The 19,652-nt window shown below is 40.0% G+C and overlaps 1 protein-coding gene across 2 annotated transcripts in view; it reads left to right on the top strand.

Annotated features, from left to right (window-relative positions):
• The window catches only part of LOC102145186 (glycine N-acyltransferase-like protein 1), a 57,159-nt gene that overhangs the window by 22,922 nt on the left and 14,585 nt on the right, over positions 1 to 19,652 (top strand). For both annotated transcript variants that reach the window (XM_015434187.4, XM_015434190.3), the window contains exon 2: positions 18,498 to 18,621. Coding sequence is in view for 1 of the 2 variants with exons in the window: in XM_015434190.3 (XP_015289676.3) it covers positions 18,498 to 18,621 (124 nt within the window). In the remaining variant the exon portion in view is untranslated. The remainder of the gene's footprint in view (positions 1 to 18,497; positions 18,622 to 19,652) is intronic.

Here is a 19,652-nt window from a genome sequence, read left to right as displayed (position 1 = left end):
TTATGTTGCCACCAAGAGTACACAAGGGTTCTCATTTCCTCATATTCTCTCCAACAGTTGTGACCTTTCATCTTCTTGATAATACCAATTCTAACAAGTGTGAGGTGGTATTTTGGTTTTAATTTGCCTTTTCTAGATAATGAGTATGTTGGGCATTAGAAAATAAAAACACCTTAGTTATTTATATGTCTTCTTTTGAGAAATGTCTATTCAGGATGATGGTGGGGAGCTAGCTGCAGCCGGCTGGGGAGGGGGTGTCCGCACACCACAGAGTGCTGTGCTGGGTGATTCTGGCACCCGGAATAGCCTCCTCCTCCTCCCACTGCCTAGACCTGGAGATGCCCCTTCTCATCCATCTCACCCATCCCCTTGTGGTGAGGCAAGTGGGCTCAGCTGCCCCAAGTGTGTGGAGCCCAGAGCCAGAACCCACACGACGAGTGCTGCAGAATGAACTTCACCTCCTTTTCAGGGCTCACGTGTGAGCCACTACCCCAGGTTGTTGATGTCTTATTGCTGCTTCTCCAAAATTGTAATAAGGTCATTTTCCTATTTTATCATTCATGTTTACACTGGACTAGCACTTTTAATTTCCTTCAAAACTTTTTCCTTGCACTAAAATCTGTTTCTGTATTGACATCCTGACTCCAGATTCCCCTCTCCAAATCTAGATAAGCACAGTGACCATTCAGCATAACCAAGATCCCTTTCTCACTGTTGCCTCTCTCCTGACTTACCTGCTGCCCTATTCCCTGCTCTTTCCCCCTCCTCAAAAAAAAAAAAAAAAAAAAAAAAAAAAGCAAAACAAACAAAAAATACCTTACTCAAGGAATTAGGTAGGTAGGGAATGACGGATCACACTGGAGTTTGGGATTATAAACACACACAAAAAGAAAAAAGTTAAAATGCACTTGTTTTCTCTACACTGGCTAAGAATATTGCTCTACAGTATAAATTTTAATGCCATGCGTCTGTGAATGTAGTGTGGGTTTGAGTAACATTGTGTGTGAGTGACTCCACAAGTACCGTCTAATGCAGCCCCTCAGTTTAAAGAAGAAAGCAGGGGAGAAAAAAAACTCCACAAAGCTTTAAGTTTCTTGAGTGATTCCTTTACCTAATGAGCATGATTCTAACAACTGGAAATGAGCCTACTCTGGAAACAGCCCCTCTTGCCCTGTGTTTATTCCTAGGGCACCCCTTTATCCACTCCATGCCCAATGTGTCTCATTACCAAGTGGCGATAAGTTACCTAGAAATTTAACACTTTTCTGTAACTTTAAACTTAGATTATGCTTTGTTAAAAATTTTTACACCCTCCTTCTGTTAAAGATGCAGAATTGGGCTTAAAAAAAATTATTGGATTAGATAAGCCCTTCCCTTTCCACTTGTCTCTGGGCAATGTGAGCTGATGGTTCTTACAATGTTGAGTTTTGTTTACCACCCACTGCTCTTTAGTCAGGAATTCTCTAGTGATCTGAAGCGATGTGACTGAAGACCAGATTTTAAATTAATGTGTTGACAAGTTGCATTATATTTAAAAAGGAGAAAAAATACCTGATTTATATTATGCCAGGTGACAGCAACATGAAGTCTTAATTTATTGTTCTCGGTTGTTTTCCTGCCTAATGTGAACTTCCGTGTCCCGGAGCCCTCAGGAATACGTACAACTTCTGGTGCAATGTCTTCTCCCACAGCGTTGGCCGCCATTTCACCCAAGGCCCTCTTTCAATCCTTGCTTTTCTGAGTCAGATTTAGAGAGCGCCACTGTCTCCCCTTATCCCTTACTTGAGTTCCAAACCAAATATTCTTGCTATACTTTTCTTCTCAGTACCTCTCCATGAATGGTGAGCTGCCATTTTAGGAAATTGAACCAGATACCAATTTGGGAGCTTTAAGTCAAACAACCTCTAACTAATTTCTTCCCGTGTAGGGATGCAAGTCTCTGAAGCTCTCACTCACCTCTGTAGTCTGTGTAGAAAATGTACTGTCATCCCCCTGGCCCCCAGCTGCCATTGCCTTTGGTGTGAGATGTTCCCTATTTCCTAGCTGAACTTGAGTCCCTGACTCCTCTGCTATCCAACCCCCATGCAGCAATAAGGATCCAAGCCACAGCCTCCTATTCACACTCCCTGCCTCCATTCCACACTACCCTAGGGAATACCGGGATTCCCCACTCTGTCCACATACTGTAGCATTAATTCTCTATCTCTCTCATCCTCTTACCTGTGGTGGTTTATGGGTTGATACAGTTTTTAAGATTATTATAAACTAGTAAAAAAAAAATCAACTCAAAGAGAGAGAAAGAGAAAAATAAAGATCTGTTCAGGGTCTTTGTCCATTTTTAATTTGGATTATTTGTTTTCTTGCTATTAAGTTTCTTATTTTAAACATTAACCCCTTATCAGATGTATGGTTTGCAAAGATTTTCTTCCATTCCATAGGTTGCCTCGTCATCCTGTTGATTGTTTCCTTTGCTGTATAGAAACTGTTCTAGGCTGGGCATGGTGGCTCACTCCTGTAATCCCAGCACTTTGGGAGGCCGAGGCGGGCAGATCACGAGGTCAGGAGATTGAGTCCATCCTGGCTGACATGGTGAAACCCCATCTCTAATAAAAAAAAAAAAAAATACAAAAAAATTAGCCAGGCATGGTGGCAGGCTCCTGTAGCCCCAGCAACTTGAGAGGCTGAGGCAGGAGTGGCATGAACCCGGGAGGTGGAGCTTGCAGTGAGCGGAAATCGTGCCACTGCACTCCAGCCTGGGCGACAGTCTAAAAAAAAAGAAACTAGTTTGATGTAATCCCATTTGTCTATTTTGGCCTTCGTTGTCTGTGCTTTAGGGATTCTATCCAAAAATCATTGCCCCACCTCATATCAGGAAGCTTTTTTCCCATGTTTTTTTCTAGTGGTTTTGCAGTCTCAGGTCTTACACTTAAGTCTTTAAACCATTTTGGGTTGATTTTTGCATGTGGTATGAGATAAGGTCTAATTTCGATTTTCTGAATGTGGATATGCAGTTTTTTCAACAACATTTATTAAAGAGACTGTTCATTCCCCATTCATGTCTGCTTGCCAACTTTGTCAAATTAATCATCTTAAATACATGGATTTATTTCTGGACTTTCTATTCTGTTCCATTGTTCCATGTTTCTGTTTTTAAGCCAGTACCATCCTGTTTTCATTACTATTGCTTCGTAGTATATTTTGAAATTAAGTAGTGTGATATCTCCAGCTTTGTTCTTGTTGCTCATGATTGATTTTGTTCTTAAGGATCTTTTGTGATTACATATACATTTTTTGGTGTTTTATATTTCTTTGAAGAATGTCATTGGTATTTAGTTAGGAATTGCCTTGAATCTGTAAATCACTTTGGCCATTATTGTCATTTTGTCAGTATTAATTCTCCCAATCTATAAATAAGAAATGTTTTACTATCTATTTGTGTTTCTTCACTTTTTTCATATATGTTTCATAATTCTCACTATATAAGTCTTTTAGTACCTTATTTACATTTACTCCTAAGGATTTATTTTTTGTGGCTATGCAAACAGGATTTTTTTCTTTATCAGGTCTTTCATTGTCAGTGTATAGAATCACTACTGATTTGTGTACATTGATTTTGTATCTCGCCACATTACTGAATTTGTTTAGTAGTTTTAACCTAGTTTGCTGCAGTGTTTAGGATTTTTTATATATAAGAACATCTTATATGCAAACAGGGACATATTTAGCTACTTTCTTTCCAATTTGGATGCTTTTAATTTTTTTCTCTTGCCTAATTGCTCTGATTAGAACTTCCATTAATGCATTGAATAGAAGTAGTGAGAGTGAGCATCCTTGTCTTGTCCTTAATCTTAGAAAAATGTTTTTCATGTTTTACTATTAAGTGTGATGTTAGCTGTGGGTTTATCATATATGGTCTTTATTGTATGAGCTACATTCCTTCTATACCTCATTTCTTGAGAGTTCATAATCATGAAATCATGGTGAACTTTATCAAATGCTTTTTCTGCATCTATAAAGTGTTGTATAGATTTTGTTATTTATTCTGTTGATGTGGTATTTCACATTTATAGATCTGTATGTTGAACTGTCTTTGCATCCCTACATTAAAGCCCACTGTATCATGAGAATGATCTTTTTGACATGCTGTTGTGATTAGTTTGTTAGTATTGATATTTATTAATGAACCTAAGTTCATCAGTGCTATTGCCTATTATTTTCATTTGTTGAAGTGTCTCTATCTTTGGTATTAGGATTATGCTTGCCTTATAAAATAATTTTGGAAGTATTCCCTCTTCTTCGATCTTTTGGAAGGGTGTTAGAAGGATTGACATTACTTCTTCTTTAAATGTTTGGTGGAATTCAGCAGTGAAGCCATAAGGTCCTGGGCTTTTCTTTAATGGAATATTTTTTATTACTAATTTAACCTCCTTACTCATTATTGGTCTGTTTAGATTTTCCATTTCTTCATCTTGGTTGGGTTTATGTATCTAGGAATTTACCCATTTATTCTAGATTATCCAATTTGTTGGCATATAATTGGTCATAATAGTCTCTTCTGATTTTTTTTGTTATATAAGTTATTATCTCTCCTTTTTATGATTTTATTTTTAACTTTTTTTCTCTTTTTTCCCTTAGTCTGGATAAAGGTTTATCAATCTTATTTAACTTTTCAAAAGACCAAATTTCAGGGTCTTTTTTTTCCAATGTTTTCATAGTTTCTATTGAATTTAACTGCCCTGATCTTTATTTTTTCCTTCATTTTATTAACTTTGGGCTTAGTTTATACTTTTTATAGTTCCCTGAAGTGTAACGTTAAGTTGTTTAAGATATTTCTTCTTTTTCAATGTAAATGTTTTGAAGCATCTTACAAGTTTTGGTATGTTGAGTTTCCATTTTTGCTGGTCTCAACATATTTTTTAATTTCCATTTTAATTTCCTCTTTAATCCATCTGTTGTTCAGAAGCACGTTGTTTAATTTTCATGTATTTGTGAACTTTCTAAAAATTCTCCTGTTATTAATTTCTAGTTTCATGCCATTGTGATCTGGAATGATAAATGATATGATATCAGTCTTCTCAAATTTATTATGACATGCTTTGTGTCCTAACATTTGTTCTCTAGCATTTCCTGTAAGACAACTCTGATGACGATAAACTCCCTCAATTTTTGTTTGTCTGGCAAAGATTTTAATCTCTCCATTATTTGCAAAAAACAGATTTTCCCGGGAACAGTATTTTTGGTTGACACTTTTTTCTATAGAACATTGAATATATCATTCCACGCTCTCAGCCTATAAGTTTCTGCTCATAAATCTGCTATTAGCCTTATTGGAACTCCCTTATATGTTATTTGCTTCTTTTCTCCTTTTGTTTTCAGAATCTTGCTTTTCTTTGATTTTTGACAGTTTAATTAAAATATATCTTGTACTCTTGACTGGATTGAATCTTATCAAACACCTTCAACATTCCTATACCTGTATATTTCTCTTTCCCCAGACTTGGAAAGTGTTCTGTTATTATTTCATCAGATAAGCTTTCTTTCCCTATCTGTTTCTCTTCTCTTTCTGGGACTCACATGACGTGTACATTGGTTCTCTTACTGATGTTCTATAATTGCCATAGAATTTCTTCATTTTTTCTCATTTTTTTCCTTTTGTATCTCTGATTCAGTAATTTCAAATGATGTGTCTTTGAGTTCATTGATTCTTTATTCTACTTGATACAATCTGCTTTCAAAGAACTCTATGAAATTTTCAGTTCAACCATTGTGTCCTTTATGTCCAGAATGTCTCTTTTTTTATGATTTCTTTTTGTTTGTTGAATTCTATTTTGTTCATGTATTATTTCTGATTCTTTTTAGTCAACTATCTGTGCTGTCTTGAAGCTCACTGAGCATTTTAAAGACAATTATTTTAAATTCATTGTCAGAAAGTTCATAAACCTTTATTTTTTTAGGGTCAGCTATTGGTTATTCTTTTCTTTTTCCTTTGGTGGTATCATTTTTCTCTTATAGTTCTTGATTTTTAGGCTGTACATTTGTGTCTGCACATTTGAAATACAAGGAAGTTATTCTAGCCTTTGCATACTGGCTTTGTCTGGAAAAACCCTTTCCCAGTCATCCAGCAATTCTTGGTAGGGTGTCTGTTGTGGTCTGCAGGTGAACTTGTTGCTGAAGCCTTCAGGCAGGCTGGCCTGGTGCCTGTGTCAACAGGTGGTAGGCCTGGTTCCTGGGTCTGTAGAGTTGGGCCTGAATCCTGAATCCACTGGGTGTATATTTTCATTGGGTATGTGGGGATGAACATAAAGTCTATGTCTATAAGGGCGGGCATAGAGCCTGTACCAATAGGGGTGGACTAAAGCCCATGTCTACAGGGGCTGACCTGGCTGGGAGGTGGGCATGGAGCCTGTGTCTGCAAGGGCTGGCTAGGTTATGGAATGGGCCTAGTGTCTGGGTCTACTGGGATGAGCCTGGAATCTGAGTCCGTGGTGACTGGCCTGGTACTGGTGCAGGATTAGAGCCTGAATCTGAAGAAATGGGCCTAGGATCTTGGTAGATGGGAGCTGACCTAGAGCCTGAGTCCTCAAAGATGGTCCTAGAGCCTTGGTCCATGATGGCCAGCCTATTGTCAGGGTCTGCTGAACTCAGCCTGTATGCTGGGTTTGCTAGAGCACAGCTGGGCTTTGAGTTTATTGGATCTCGAATCACAAAAACCAGCCTGAATCCTGAAACTGGCCTAGGGCTGGAATGGGGTGGGGCCAGTCTAGAGCCTGAGATTATAGCTGCTAAACTGGCGCCTGTAGCCACAGGGGCTGGCCTAGAAGCTGGGGAATGGCCTGGAGGCTGGGTGTGTGAATTCTGGCCTAGAACCTAGGTCTTCAGGGCTGGCATGGAGACTGGGTCCACGAAGGCTGCCTAGGGTCCTAGAGCTGGAGGAACTGGACTGGAACCTAGGTCCACAGAAGCAGTCCTAGATACTGGGCCTATGGACACAAGCCCAATAGTGGAGTCAACTGTGATGGGCCTGGACCCTGGGTCTGCTGGAGCATGTGACCCTAGGAACTGGCCTTGAGAGTAGGGTGGCAGAAACTAGCCGAGTGCTAGGCAGGCCTGAAGCCTGGGTCTGCAGATCCTTGCCAGACACGTAGCTAAGGGCTAGGGCTGCCAACCTAGAACTGGGGTGGGCTTGAATCCTGGATTTGTGTGAGCCAACCTAGTTCTGGGCTTGTCTGAAACCTAGGGTGCACTTGGAGTCTGTGACCACAGGGGCTAGCCTGGCACTAGGCAGTCCAAGAGCCTGTATTCACAGGGGCCAGCCTGGAGGTTGGATCTATGGACACTGGCCTGGTAACTAGAGTTGCAGGGGCCATCCTGGTCTAGGGGCTGCTCTGAAACCTGGAGTTGTGGAGGCCAGCCTGGTCCTGGGAGCAGTCTGGAGCCAGGAGTCACTGGGGCTGGGCTGGTCCCAGGGACCATCTGACACCTAGGGCACTGGGATAGATCTGGCATTAAGATATATCCAGAAACCATGTCTGCCATGCAAGTCTGGAACCTGGGCTGTGGGATTTGCTCTGGCTCAGTCTGCAGGTACCAGCCTGGAGTTCGGGGCCATAGTGGCATGCTGTATTTCACTGAAGCAGGCTGTGTTTCAGTCGAAGGGAAAGTTAAGTGCCCACTTCCCTTTACTTCTTCAACACAAAGGTTGCCTCTCTCTATGCTCTGATGCCTGGTGTTGTGGGAGGGATGACATAAGTAATGTAAAATTGTTCTTCTTTTGCTCGTCAATTCATCTTTTCTTATTTCTCTGCTACACAAATATTCTGTAATATTTCACCTGGTATCCTCAGCTCTTGTGAAGGTATTTTTGTGCACAGATAGTTTTTTCAATTGATGTTCCTGTGTGAAGGTAAGTACTAGAAAGCCCCATTCTGACATTTTGCTGATGTCTAGTTGTACGGCATCCAATCAGATTTCTAAATAGTGATTTTCAAAGTGCCTCAGCAGCATCATAGACAGGACTCTTGCTAATTTGCAAAGAAAGATGGCAGATCTTATGTTAAATGATCTTATCAAACATATATATACATACAATAATGATAATAAATAGAGAAGACAAAACTTTTGGAAGTGATGAATATGTTTACGGCATAAGTTGTGGTGATGGTTTCAAGAGTATGTATTCATCTCTGTATTAATCAAGGTTTATACATTAAACACATACAACGTTTTGTATGTCAAACATACCTCTATAAAGTAGTTCTACAAAAAAAGAAAGGCAAACACAATGGAGGAAAACTACTATTGGCCTATTTCTCCCATGAAGTATGACTTGTATTTCAAATTTCTGATGATTGCTGAATCTTCCAGATTTTCTGATGATAAGTATAATAAGAGAAATAATATGTTGGGCTAAAAAAGACAAAAAAACATACTTGAAGATTAATCAATCAAATTTTCCCTTAACATAATAGGACTTGTTGTTCAAGATATTCAAGCCAGTACCAGGCTAGCGGGAGAGAACAGTTTCCAGATCAAATATTTGTGTAAACTAATTCAACTAAAGTCACAAGAGGAAGAGACTCATGATGAAATATTTGGAGGTACAACAAGCAAGATTCATCACAAAGTGGAAACCAGCATCTTACAAAACAAAGAACAATGGCTTGGGATTTAGAACGTCTGGGTTCTGGTCTGTTTTGCACACACAATCATGCGTCTATGCAATCATGTGTCTACATTCCAGGACTTAGTTTCTTGAGACTAGACAATCTCTAATGAACCTCCTATCTGATTTTCCTCTCTTTCAGCAAGTTTGGCAGGAGCTCAGATCAACTTTTTGGTCACAAAGGATGAAGGAAGAAAGCTTCAGGTGTCTTTCTTAACCACAGTTTTGGGACATGGATTTAGAGAATGCATTAGCAGGAACTAGGCAAATAATGACAGCTAAATTTGGGGTAGAAAAATGGAGAACAGGAGATGAAAAAGTCAGAAGGAAAATATTTAGGAGCAACAAAGAGAGTCCCCTACTGCTTTGTAGTATAGCCAAAGTTCCTGTTTTTCTCTTCGTTAGACTCTAAGAAAACTAGAAAACATCAGAGAGCTTTAGAGCTTTAAAATGTCCTCGGATGCTCGAAGCCAAGAAAGCATGTCCTGTGGATCCCACACTTTCCCAATTCCCTGATCTAGCTAAAACCATATACCACTTCCTGATATCTCTGGAGGCATGGAAACCTCATCACCAACCCAGAACATTTTGGCATGACTTGTTCTCTCCATGAAGTATCTATACATCCCATTTCTTCCTCTGTAAAAACTTCAAGATTCTACTTTGGTGTCAAGGTTTTCTACAGGGCAGATTGTTGTTTATTTCAAACTCCAGAAACCCTCATTCTTTTCTGGGATCCATTTAAATTGGTGTTATCAGGCTTTTTGACCCTAAAGAACCTGTGTTTACTTGGCTCTTCTATGCCTTCCCACCAGCCACCAGTATGTTAAAACACTGTTCTTTTGCTACAGAAAGATGCAACCACATCTAAAGCCACCATCAGTTCAAGGTCTTCTGACTGGATGAAAAAACCCCTCCCCGAGTGTCCAGATGTGAAGAATCTGCTCAATCACCAAAGCTCCTGAATTAAGAGTTAGGGTGCTCCTTTTTACCATTAGGAGGAACTTCATTAGGAATTCTGACATAGGGCAAGTATTTCAGGGAGATCCCAGGTCCCAGTGCCCACCTGTCATCTTAGAAGCCAGTAAAGAAGACTTTTTCCCTAGAAAGACTTCTGGTGAAAGAGAATTTCTCCAGGATTTGAGAGTATGAGAGTCTCTTGGTGAGTTCCCTGTTGAACAGAAATCAGGAATGTACTACCACACAGAAATGTTCAAGCCTCTACTCACTGCCTCAAGGTAATGTTGAAAGAACTTATTATAATGTAGATTGGGATAGAGTGCTTCTTTGACCTTTAGGTCTCTCCAAAGTCCTCCAGAAGATCTTGCATAAGGAAGTCTCCTCAGAAACCCTAGGAAGATTTTGGATTCTATGGGTAGGTGCCAACAGCTATCAGATGTCTTCCTAAGTTGGCTGCTGTATTCCAGTTTCACATTGCTAAATGTTAATTAAGGACATTAATATGAACGAAGCATCCCAGAGACTCTTGACACATTGTGAGAATATGCAGAGGGAGTGGCTCCACCAGCCTCCCACAGACACTCAGCCATGCAGTCCCCATTCCCTGCCATGAGCAACAGTTTCAGGGCCTCCCAGGGGTTCAAAGATGGCCAGCTTATTGCCACTCTTTGTAGTATGAAGTATACCAAAAAATAAAGATAGACCAAACCATTGATAATATAATGGCTTTAAAATGTGTATATTTTATAAATGTATGCTTACAACCACAAAAATGCCATGCAATAGTGTTGTTCTACTCACAAGATCAGTACAGGAATTATAAAGCATTAATTCAGGGTGGACTCTTGGCAGTGTGTAATTGATGATGAATGTGTTCTCTTCATTCTGTCTGAGTTTCTGTACGATTGGGTGATAGCGCTGGAATCTCAAAGTTGGAACCCTTTGTGAAATTGGTTCCATGCCCAAATGACTCCCCTAGATGTCTACTCCACCATGACCCCCTGAAGGACCTGTGGAGTCTCAAAGGTTGAAAGAACATTCAGGACTAGGCAGCTGGAGATACCTAGAATCAGAGGTCTCTCACACAGCCTGAAAAGCCCAAAGCGGAGTAGCATAACCTCAGCACCTGTGAAACCAGAATTCATTGCTTCCATTCAGAGAGCCCATGTCTGTGCCAGAATCCAAGCTGCCATGAGTGTTTTGGGAAGTCACTTATGACTAATACTGTATGATTAGTCATACATGTAATATTATGACTAATATCAGTATAATGGGACTGATATCAGAACTGAGCTAGGCCCAGAGAGCCCTGAGGCAGTGACACATAAGGCTAAACCTTTCAGTTGTGATCTACAGATTAGCTACATCAGAGAAGTGGACTTGGAGAATCCCCTGCTAAAGTCCTGCAGAGTAACTACTCTGTCAAATAGCATGTGTTTCTGGGAGGAAGTCGTAGGAGTCTAGTTCCAGTCTTATCCCACTGCACACACACCATAAGCACGGGCTGAGTTCTAGAGAGACTCCAGAGCTGGTCTGAAAGTCTGATGCAAAGGAGTCTGCTCTGGAACTGAAGTATTCTAAGAGCTTGGCAATCTCAGCAGCCCTACAGATGGGAGAGGAGCCCACAGATGGGAGAGGAAGCTATTCTCCTGGCCAAGGTCCTGAGACAGAGTTTGCCAGAAGTGTAGGCAGACTTGAGACAGATTGCAGCTAGCACTGGCACTGGAATTGAAACCTCACCTGTAGTCCCATGGATAGTTTTTTGTATAAACATAGAAATCGACCCTTCTGGTCTTAAAGCTTGAAATTTTATTTGTTTTATATGAATTTCATCCTTAGTAAAAGGAGCCTTAGGTCCCTCAAAAAGTATGAAAGAACTGAAACTCACCAGATGAGCCCATTCAGACAATGGCACACCAGGCTTCTCATAAATTATGATTACTTCCTTAGGCCTCCTGAGTTCCTGTTTTTCTATACATTGTTACATTTCTTCCCTGCTATGTAAATTCATAATTTTAGTTGGTCAGGGAGATGGATTTGAGACTGAGCTTGCATCTCCTCTGCTACAGCATCCAATTCAGCCTTCTTCCTTGGCAATAATTGGTAATATTAATTGGTTCTCTGTTAGGGAGCAGCAGGACCTAGACCACACCCCTGGTGTTTCAGTAACAGATTTTGGTTCCCCGACCAGGAACACTTTGGCTCAGCTGCCATGGGCTGGGAGTCTCAAAGTCCTCCTAGGCATATGTTTGTCCAATTTTTGCTGGTGATTAGTGCCCTCTCTCTAGGAACAGCTGCAGCTGGCCCCAACCATGTTCCTGATTGCCTTGGGAGAACTGCCTTTGAAATTTGATATCTGCATCCAGATGTGTGAATGTCCTTTGTGGGCCCAGGCGGAAGGATCTACTCCTCTGAGTTTGGGAAATTTTTAAAGGAATTTCCACTTGCAGGTTGAACAAGCCCAACTGATAAAGAGAGGGAAGTACCCTGACTATTTCAGTATGGACACTTTTAGGGGCTTGTTTGTCATCGTGTGTGTGTCCAGGCAAGTGAGTGTCATTTGTGGGAACCAGATAGTGGGATCAGCTCCTCTCCATTTGAGAAATTCTGAAGGAATTTTCATTTCAGGTCGATTGAGCCCAACCAAGGGAGAGAAGAAGCACCCCAACTCTTTGAGTTTGTAGACTTTTCAGGCTTGTTTGATGCTTCAGCAGTTGGATTGTGTTTTAGTGATTGTTTCCATGTGTCTGATACAGTCATGAGAAATTAGAATTTGATAAACTGGTACTCTTCTGTGATACTGTTTGGCTCTAGTATAGTTTGGAATCTGAAGTTTGCTGTTGAATGGGAAAGTGGGCTTTTGTGCTGCTATTTTAAGCAGGGTCGGACCAGGTTAGTATGTGATGATCTCATGTGCTGCTGTTTGACCTCAGTGTCCTGGGATTATGGGGAGTTTTGGCCTTTAAGAATCAAACTGCCACAGAAACTCCTTTAATTTAAAATTTTGGTTCACAACCTTCACTGGATTACTCTCCAAGGCTAACAAAGTTCAGCCATGTGAACATGTTTGCAGACAGGTGAGATTGTATTGCTATCTCATGGCTAGAGTTCCAAGATAAAAGCTATTGGATCTTTGTATGTATATACATCTAGATGTGTTTATGTGTATGCACATGTATTACATTATATGTTGTGACTACCAAATTGGCTTATACATAAAAGAGCATTCCTAGATTAAGTAAATAAGTCCAAAGTATTTTTTACATTCACATTACTTAAGTAAATTTTTAGGAAGCTAGCATTAAAATTACTGTAAAATAAAAATATAAATGTCTTTAGAATTGTCAGCATACATTTTTATCTGGGTTTTATGTTTGTCTCTGCTAGATATTTTGAGGCATCAGAGTGTGGCACAGAAAGTTATAAAACTATAACCAGGAGTTTGAGACCAGCATGAAAAACAAAGATGACCCCCATCTCTATAACATAAAAATAAAACAATTAGCCAGGCACAGTGATTCATGCCTGTAGTCTGAGCTAATCAGGAGACTGAGGTGGGAGGATTGCTTGAGCCTGAAAGGTCAAGGTTGCAGTGACTCGTGATCCAGCCACTGCACTCCAGCCTGGGTGACAGAGTGAGACCCTGTCAAGAAAACAAAAAGATAAGGGGCAGAGAATGGCAATGGGGCACAGGACCTTTGCAGAGAAACTAGGGGAACAGTTATAACTGTTAATAGGATGCTTAGAGGAGGCCTCATTAAGCAAGTGGCTTTAAGTTGAAGACTCAAAGAAGGTAATAGAGTTTTCTATAGGTATAATGAGAAAACAGAATGCAAGCGGAAGAAAAAGGACAGAAAAGTACCTGAAGCAGAGAAGCCAAAGAGATTGAGGTCAGGGACACGACTGGAGGGATGTCAGAGGGGTGACTGGAGTGTAAGTCATGGAGAACTTAGAGGGCTATTATAAGGCTTTTATATGTCTTTCTCCAAATGAGATTGGGAGTGCCAGCAGGAGATGCACAAGGAATAACAAATGTGGCTTTTGTTTTAAAAGGAGCATTCTGGTTTTCCATAGAGAGAAGACTAAAGAAATTCACCATCCAGAAAAGACTACCAAGAACTGTTAAGCACCTAAAATTTACTCTACGGGGGCACAGATTCATAAATGCTGGCAGATGACAAATCCTCCTAGGTAAAGGCAAGATTTTATGACTCCTTCAGCAGGCAGAATGATTTATGTGATTGTGTCAGTTGTCCTTGCTCCGTAAGTCCTACAGAGGAAATACAGAAAGGGAGATTAATGTTGCAAACGCAATAGATGTGTGTTGCAGCAAACCTGCCCTCTGTTTCAGAAGAAAGCAATATCTCTAGCTTCCAAGCTGTCCTCTTTACAAACATCCTTGAAAAGATAGGAGCAAAAGCTGTCAATGTCTCTGCTCCTAAGACATGCAGAAATGTGAGAGGCCATGAAGAACATTCTCCCAACCAGAATGAGCAGAATGTCATAATGTATTGGATGTAAAGTGCAAGGGGAAAAGATGCTTAAGAATAACTCCAAGAGTTTTTATTTGAAGAGGTGAAAAGGTGGAGTTGCCATCAACTTAATTGAGAAAGACTACAGGTGAAGTAGGCTGAGTGGAGAGGGTGGATAAGGAGTTTAATCTGAGACATAATGAGTTTGAGATGGCTATTGGGTGGAACCCAAGACTTATCAAACAGGTCATTAGATACATATGTCTTGAGTTTGGAAAAGAGATTTAGTACTAATATGAATGTATTAGTCATTGCCAAGTAGATTGATTTTAAAGCCTTGGGACCAGATGTGATTACCAGGGAGTAAGTGTGGATACAAATGAGGGCCAATGATTGAACTCTAAAATGATGCAAAATTAAGAAATTGGGGAGAAAAGAAGGGTCCACAGAGAAGAGTAAGAAGAAGTAACCAGTGAAGTTAAAGGAAAACCAAGAGAGTGTGCTATCTTGGAAACCAAGTGAGGAAAGTCCATTAAAGAATGATCTATTAAGAACAGAAGCTATAATTTAATAACAATAGATTTAATAACATAGAGATCACTGACAGCTTTTTAAAAATGTTTCAGTAGAATGGTAGCAACAAAAACCCAGTTACGTAAGATTAGGAGGAGGATTGGAGATAGCATTTGTAGATAATCCTTTCAATGAATTTTGCTACAAAGTGTTTTTTTAAAATTATTATTGTACTTTAAGTTCTCGGGTACATGTGCACAACGTGCAGGTTTATTACATATGTATACATGTGCCATGTTGCTGTGCTGCACCCATTAACTCATCATTTACATTAGGTATATCTCCTAATGCTATCCCTTTCCCCTCCTCTGACCCCACAAAAGGCCCTGGTGTGTGATGTTCCCCTTCCTGTGTCCAAGTGTTTTCATTGTTCAATTCCCACCTATGAATGAGAACACGTGGTGTTTGGTTTTCTGTTCTTGCGATTGAACTCATCCTTTTTATGACTGCATAGTATTCCATGGTGTATATGTGCCACATATTCTTAATCCAGTCTGTCACTGATGGACATTTGGGTTGGTTCCAAGTCTTTGCTATTGTGAATTGTGCCGCAATAAACATACATGTGCATGTGTCTTTACAGAAGCATGATTTACTATCCTTTGGGTATATCCCCAGTAATGGGATGGATGGGTTAAATGGTATTTCTAGCTCTAGATCCTTGAGGAATCACCACACTGTCTTCCACAATGGTTGAACTAGTTTACAGTCCCACCAACAGTGTAAAAGTGTTCCTATTTCTCCACATCCTCTCCAGCACCTGTTGTTTCCTGACTTTTTAATAATTGCCATTCTAACTGGTGCGAGATGGTATCTCATTGTGGTTTTGATTTGCATTTCTCTTATGGTTAGTGATGATGAGCATTTTTTCATGTGTCTGTTGGCTGCATAAATGTCTTCTTTTGAGAAGTGTCTGTTCATGTCCTTTGCCCACCTTTTTATGGGGTTGTTTGTTTTTTACTTGTAAATTTATTTGAGTTCTTTGTAGGTTCTAGATATTAGCCCTTTGTCAGATGAATAGATTGCAAAACTTTTCTCCCATTCTGTAGGTTGCCTGTGCACTCTGATGGTGGGCAAAAACTGGAAGTATTCCCCTTGAAAACTGGCACAAGACAGGGATGCCCTCTCTCACCACTCCTATTCAACATAGTGTTGGAAGTTCTGACCAGGACAATCGAGCAAGATAAAGAAATAAAGGGTATTCAATTAGGAAAAGAGGAAGTCAAATTGTCCCTGTTTGCAGATGACATGATTGTATATTTAGAAAACCCCATTGTCTCAGCCCCAAATCTCATTAAGCTGATAAGCAACTTAGGCAAAGTCTCAGGATACAAAATCAATGTGCAAAAGTCACTAGCATTCTTTTTTTTTATTATTATTATTATACTTTAAGTTCTAGGGTACATGTGCATAACGTGCAGGTTTGTTACATATGTATACTTGTGCCATGTTGCTGTGCTGCACCCATCAACTCGTCAGCACCCATCAACTCATCATTTACATCAGGTATAACTCCCAATGCAATCCCTCCCCCCCTCCCCCCCCCTCCCCCCTCCCCCCTCCCCATGATAGGCCCGGTGTGTGATGTTCCCATTCCCGAGTCCAAGTGATCTCATTGTTCAGTTCCCACCTATGAGTGAGAACATGCGGTGTTTGGTTTTCTGTTCTTGTGATAGTTTGCTAAGAATGATGGTTTCCAGCTGCATCCATGTCCCTACAAAGGACAGAAACTCATCCTTTTTATGGCTGCATAGTATTCCATGGTGTATATGTGCCACATTTTCTTAATCCAGTCTGTCACTGATGGACATTTGGGTTGATTCCAAGTCTTTGCTATTGTGAATAGTGCCGCAATAAACATACGTGTGCATGTGTCTTTATAGCAGCATGATTTATAATCCTTTGGGTATATACCCAGTAATGGGATGGCTGGGTCATATGGTACATCTAGCTTCTGCACAGCAAAAGAAACTACCATCAGAGTGAACAGGCAACCTACAGAATGGGAGAAAAGTTTTGCAATCTACTCGTCTGACAAAGGGCTAATATCCAGAACCTACAAAGAACTCAAACAAATTTACAAGAAAAAAAAAACAACCCCATCAAAAAGTGGGCAAAGGATATGAACAGACATTTCTCAAAAGAAGACATTCATACAGCCAACAGACACATGAAAAAATGCTCATCATCACTGGCCATCAGAGAAATGCAAATCAAAACCACAATGAGATACCATCTCACACCAGTTAGAATGGCGATCATTAAAAAGTCAGGAAACAACAGGTGCTGGAGAGGATGTGGAGAAATAGGAACACTTTTACACTGTTGGTGGGATTGTAAACTAGTTCAACCATTATGGATAACAGTATGGTGATTCCTCAAGGTCACTAGCATTCTTATACACCAATAACAGACAAAGAGCCAAATCATGAATGAACTCCCATTCACAATTGCTTCAAAGAGAATAAAATACCTAGGAATCCAACTTACAAGGGATGTGAAGGACCTCTTCAAGGAGAACAACAAACCACTGCTCAATGAAATAAAAGAGGACACAAACAAATGGAAGAACATTCCATGCTCATGGATAGGAAGAATCAATATCGTGAAAATGGCCATACTGCCCAAGGTAATTTATAGATTCAATGCCATCCCCATTAAGCTATCAGTGACTTTCTTCACAGAATTGGAAAAAATTACTTTAAAGTTCATATGGAAACAAAAAGAGCCCGCATTGCCAAGACAATCCTAAGCCAAAAGAAGAAAGCTGGAGGCATCACCCTACCTGACTTCAAACTATACTACAAGGCTACAGTAACCAAAACAGCATGGTACTGGTACAAAAACAGAGCTATAGACCAATGGAACAGAACAGACCCCTCAGAAATAATACCACACATCTACAACCATCTGATCTTTGACAAACCTGACAAAAACAAGAAATGGGGAAAGGATTCCCTATTTAATAAATGGTGCTGGGAAAACTGGCTAGCCATAAGTAGAAAGCTGAAACTGGATCCCTTCCTTACACCTTATACAAAAATTAAATCAAGATGGATTAAAGACTTAAATGTTAGACCTAAAACCATAAAAACCCTAGAAGAAAACCTAGGTGATACCATTCAGGACATAGGCATGGGCAAGGACTTCATGTCTAAAACACCAAAAGCAATGGCAACAAAAGCCAAAATTGACAAATGGAATCTAATTACACTTAAGAGCTTCTGCACAGCAGAAGAATTTTGCTGCAAAGTGTTAAAGGAAACTAAATATGGTCTGAGAAGGACTCTGTACTTCTACATTTGAGTCCTTGTGGGTGAAGTGTAACCTAACTTAATATACAAAATTAAAAACCTAATTTCAGAGCGTGCACCTGTAACAATACTTGAATGTTGGCCAATCCCAGCAGCCTTACATCACCACTCATAGACTGCTGATGTTCAAACAGTGTTTAAATAAGGCACACACCCAGTCGACAGCAATCTCACTGTTTCTGTAACTCATTTCTGGTTCTTGGATGTCACTTTAACTTTTCTTCTCTATAAATTTGTTTTTTTTTTGTTTTTTTTTTTTTTTTTTTTTTTTTTTTTTTTTTTTTTTTTGAGACGGAGTCTTGCTCTGTCACCCAGGCTGGAGTGCAGTGGCCGGATCTCAGCTCACTGCAAGCTCCGCCTCCCGGGTTTACGCCATTCTCCTGCCTCAGCCTCCCCTGCAAGGCACAGCTGGAACCTCTGTGAATCTGTTGTGATTCTGAAGGCTGCTGGATAGATGAATTGTTCATCGCTCAAACTTCTTTAAATTTAATTCAGCTGAAGTTTTTATTTTATCAGATTGTGTCAGAAGCAGGATCTGAAGTGGAGCTTCCAGTATCCCCAGGAGCACTGAGTAAACACGGAAGGTACCTACAGGATACACTTGTGTCCATTGATCTCTCAGAGCTGCTGAGAATCAAAGGTAAGCTCTCTCTTGCATTTTGGAGTTTCACACATTTGTGTTTTAAGCTCTCTGAGTTTCCTTCAGCAAATCTGTGATCCAAACTGGGTTTGGAGTTGCCACAGAAAATGGACTGGGTCTAGCAGTGAATTTGATCTGGGAATTAAGTGGCTTGGATCTACTTAGAGGCCACTAACAGCTGACTGGGTCAGAAAAGAAGTGGTAGTAAGCAGTAATGTTGCAGAAGTCATAAAATTTGGCTTTGGAAAATTCACAGGGATTTTTGTGTTCTACCCATTTGTTTCATTTTTCTTGTGCACCTAGGTAGGAAAATTCATTGGCTAAGTTAATCAAAACAATCTGAGAGTAAAGCCAGTATTTTGGGTAAAAATGGAGTCCTTAATTTCTGAAAAACTGAGTTCCTTCTGGCTTATACATTAGGCCTGGGAAGCAGCAAAGCCTTACAGAAATGGCAAAATCTTACTAAAGATAACTTAGAATGGAACATTCCAAATGAAAAAAAGAAATGCATTGAACTACATTTAAAAATGAGGGCTCTCAGTAAGTCCCTTTTGTCTAAGAACCGTTTTGGCACTATGGGATGTCACCTCTTATGCTCTTTGGCATATTTGTAAGATTTCTGAATGTTAATTCAACAGAAGTTTACAGACACGTTTCAAAATTTTTCCATGTTTTTTTTCATATTTTTGTAATGAAACTGGGACAAATTTCAAAATGGTTATAAATCTGACATATTTGGCCCTAAGGAATTAAAGAAAATCTTTGGCAACTTCTGCTCTGAGGTTTCCAGTCACAACTGTTCTTAGATATTTTCTATTCCAGAAGAAAGAAGACTCCTCGGGCATCTGATGATCAAAATACAAGGAAGAGTTATGATGGTGGCGGTGGTGGACTGTTCTGCTACAGGCATTTGGGAAGCTCACAGAGCTCTGAATATTCACTTTTAATTCATTCCACCATGGAAGAAAGGCATGGGTTTTGGAGCCATTCATATATGGTTTCAAAATCTGACTCTGGCATTTATCCCTGTA

The sequence above is a fragment of the Macaca fascicularis genome, chromosome 14 (assembly GCF_037993035.2).
Source record: "Macaca fascicularis isolate 582-1 chromosome 14, T2T-MFA8v1.1".
Taxonomy (NCBI): domain Eukaryota; kingdom Metazoa; phylum Chordata; class Mammalia; order Primates; family Cercopithecidae; genus Macaca; species Macaca fascicularis.
This window is presented reverse-complemented; position numbering and strand designations above follow the sequence as displayed.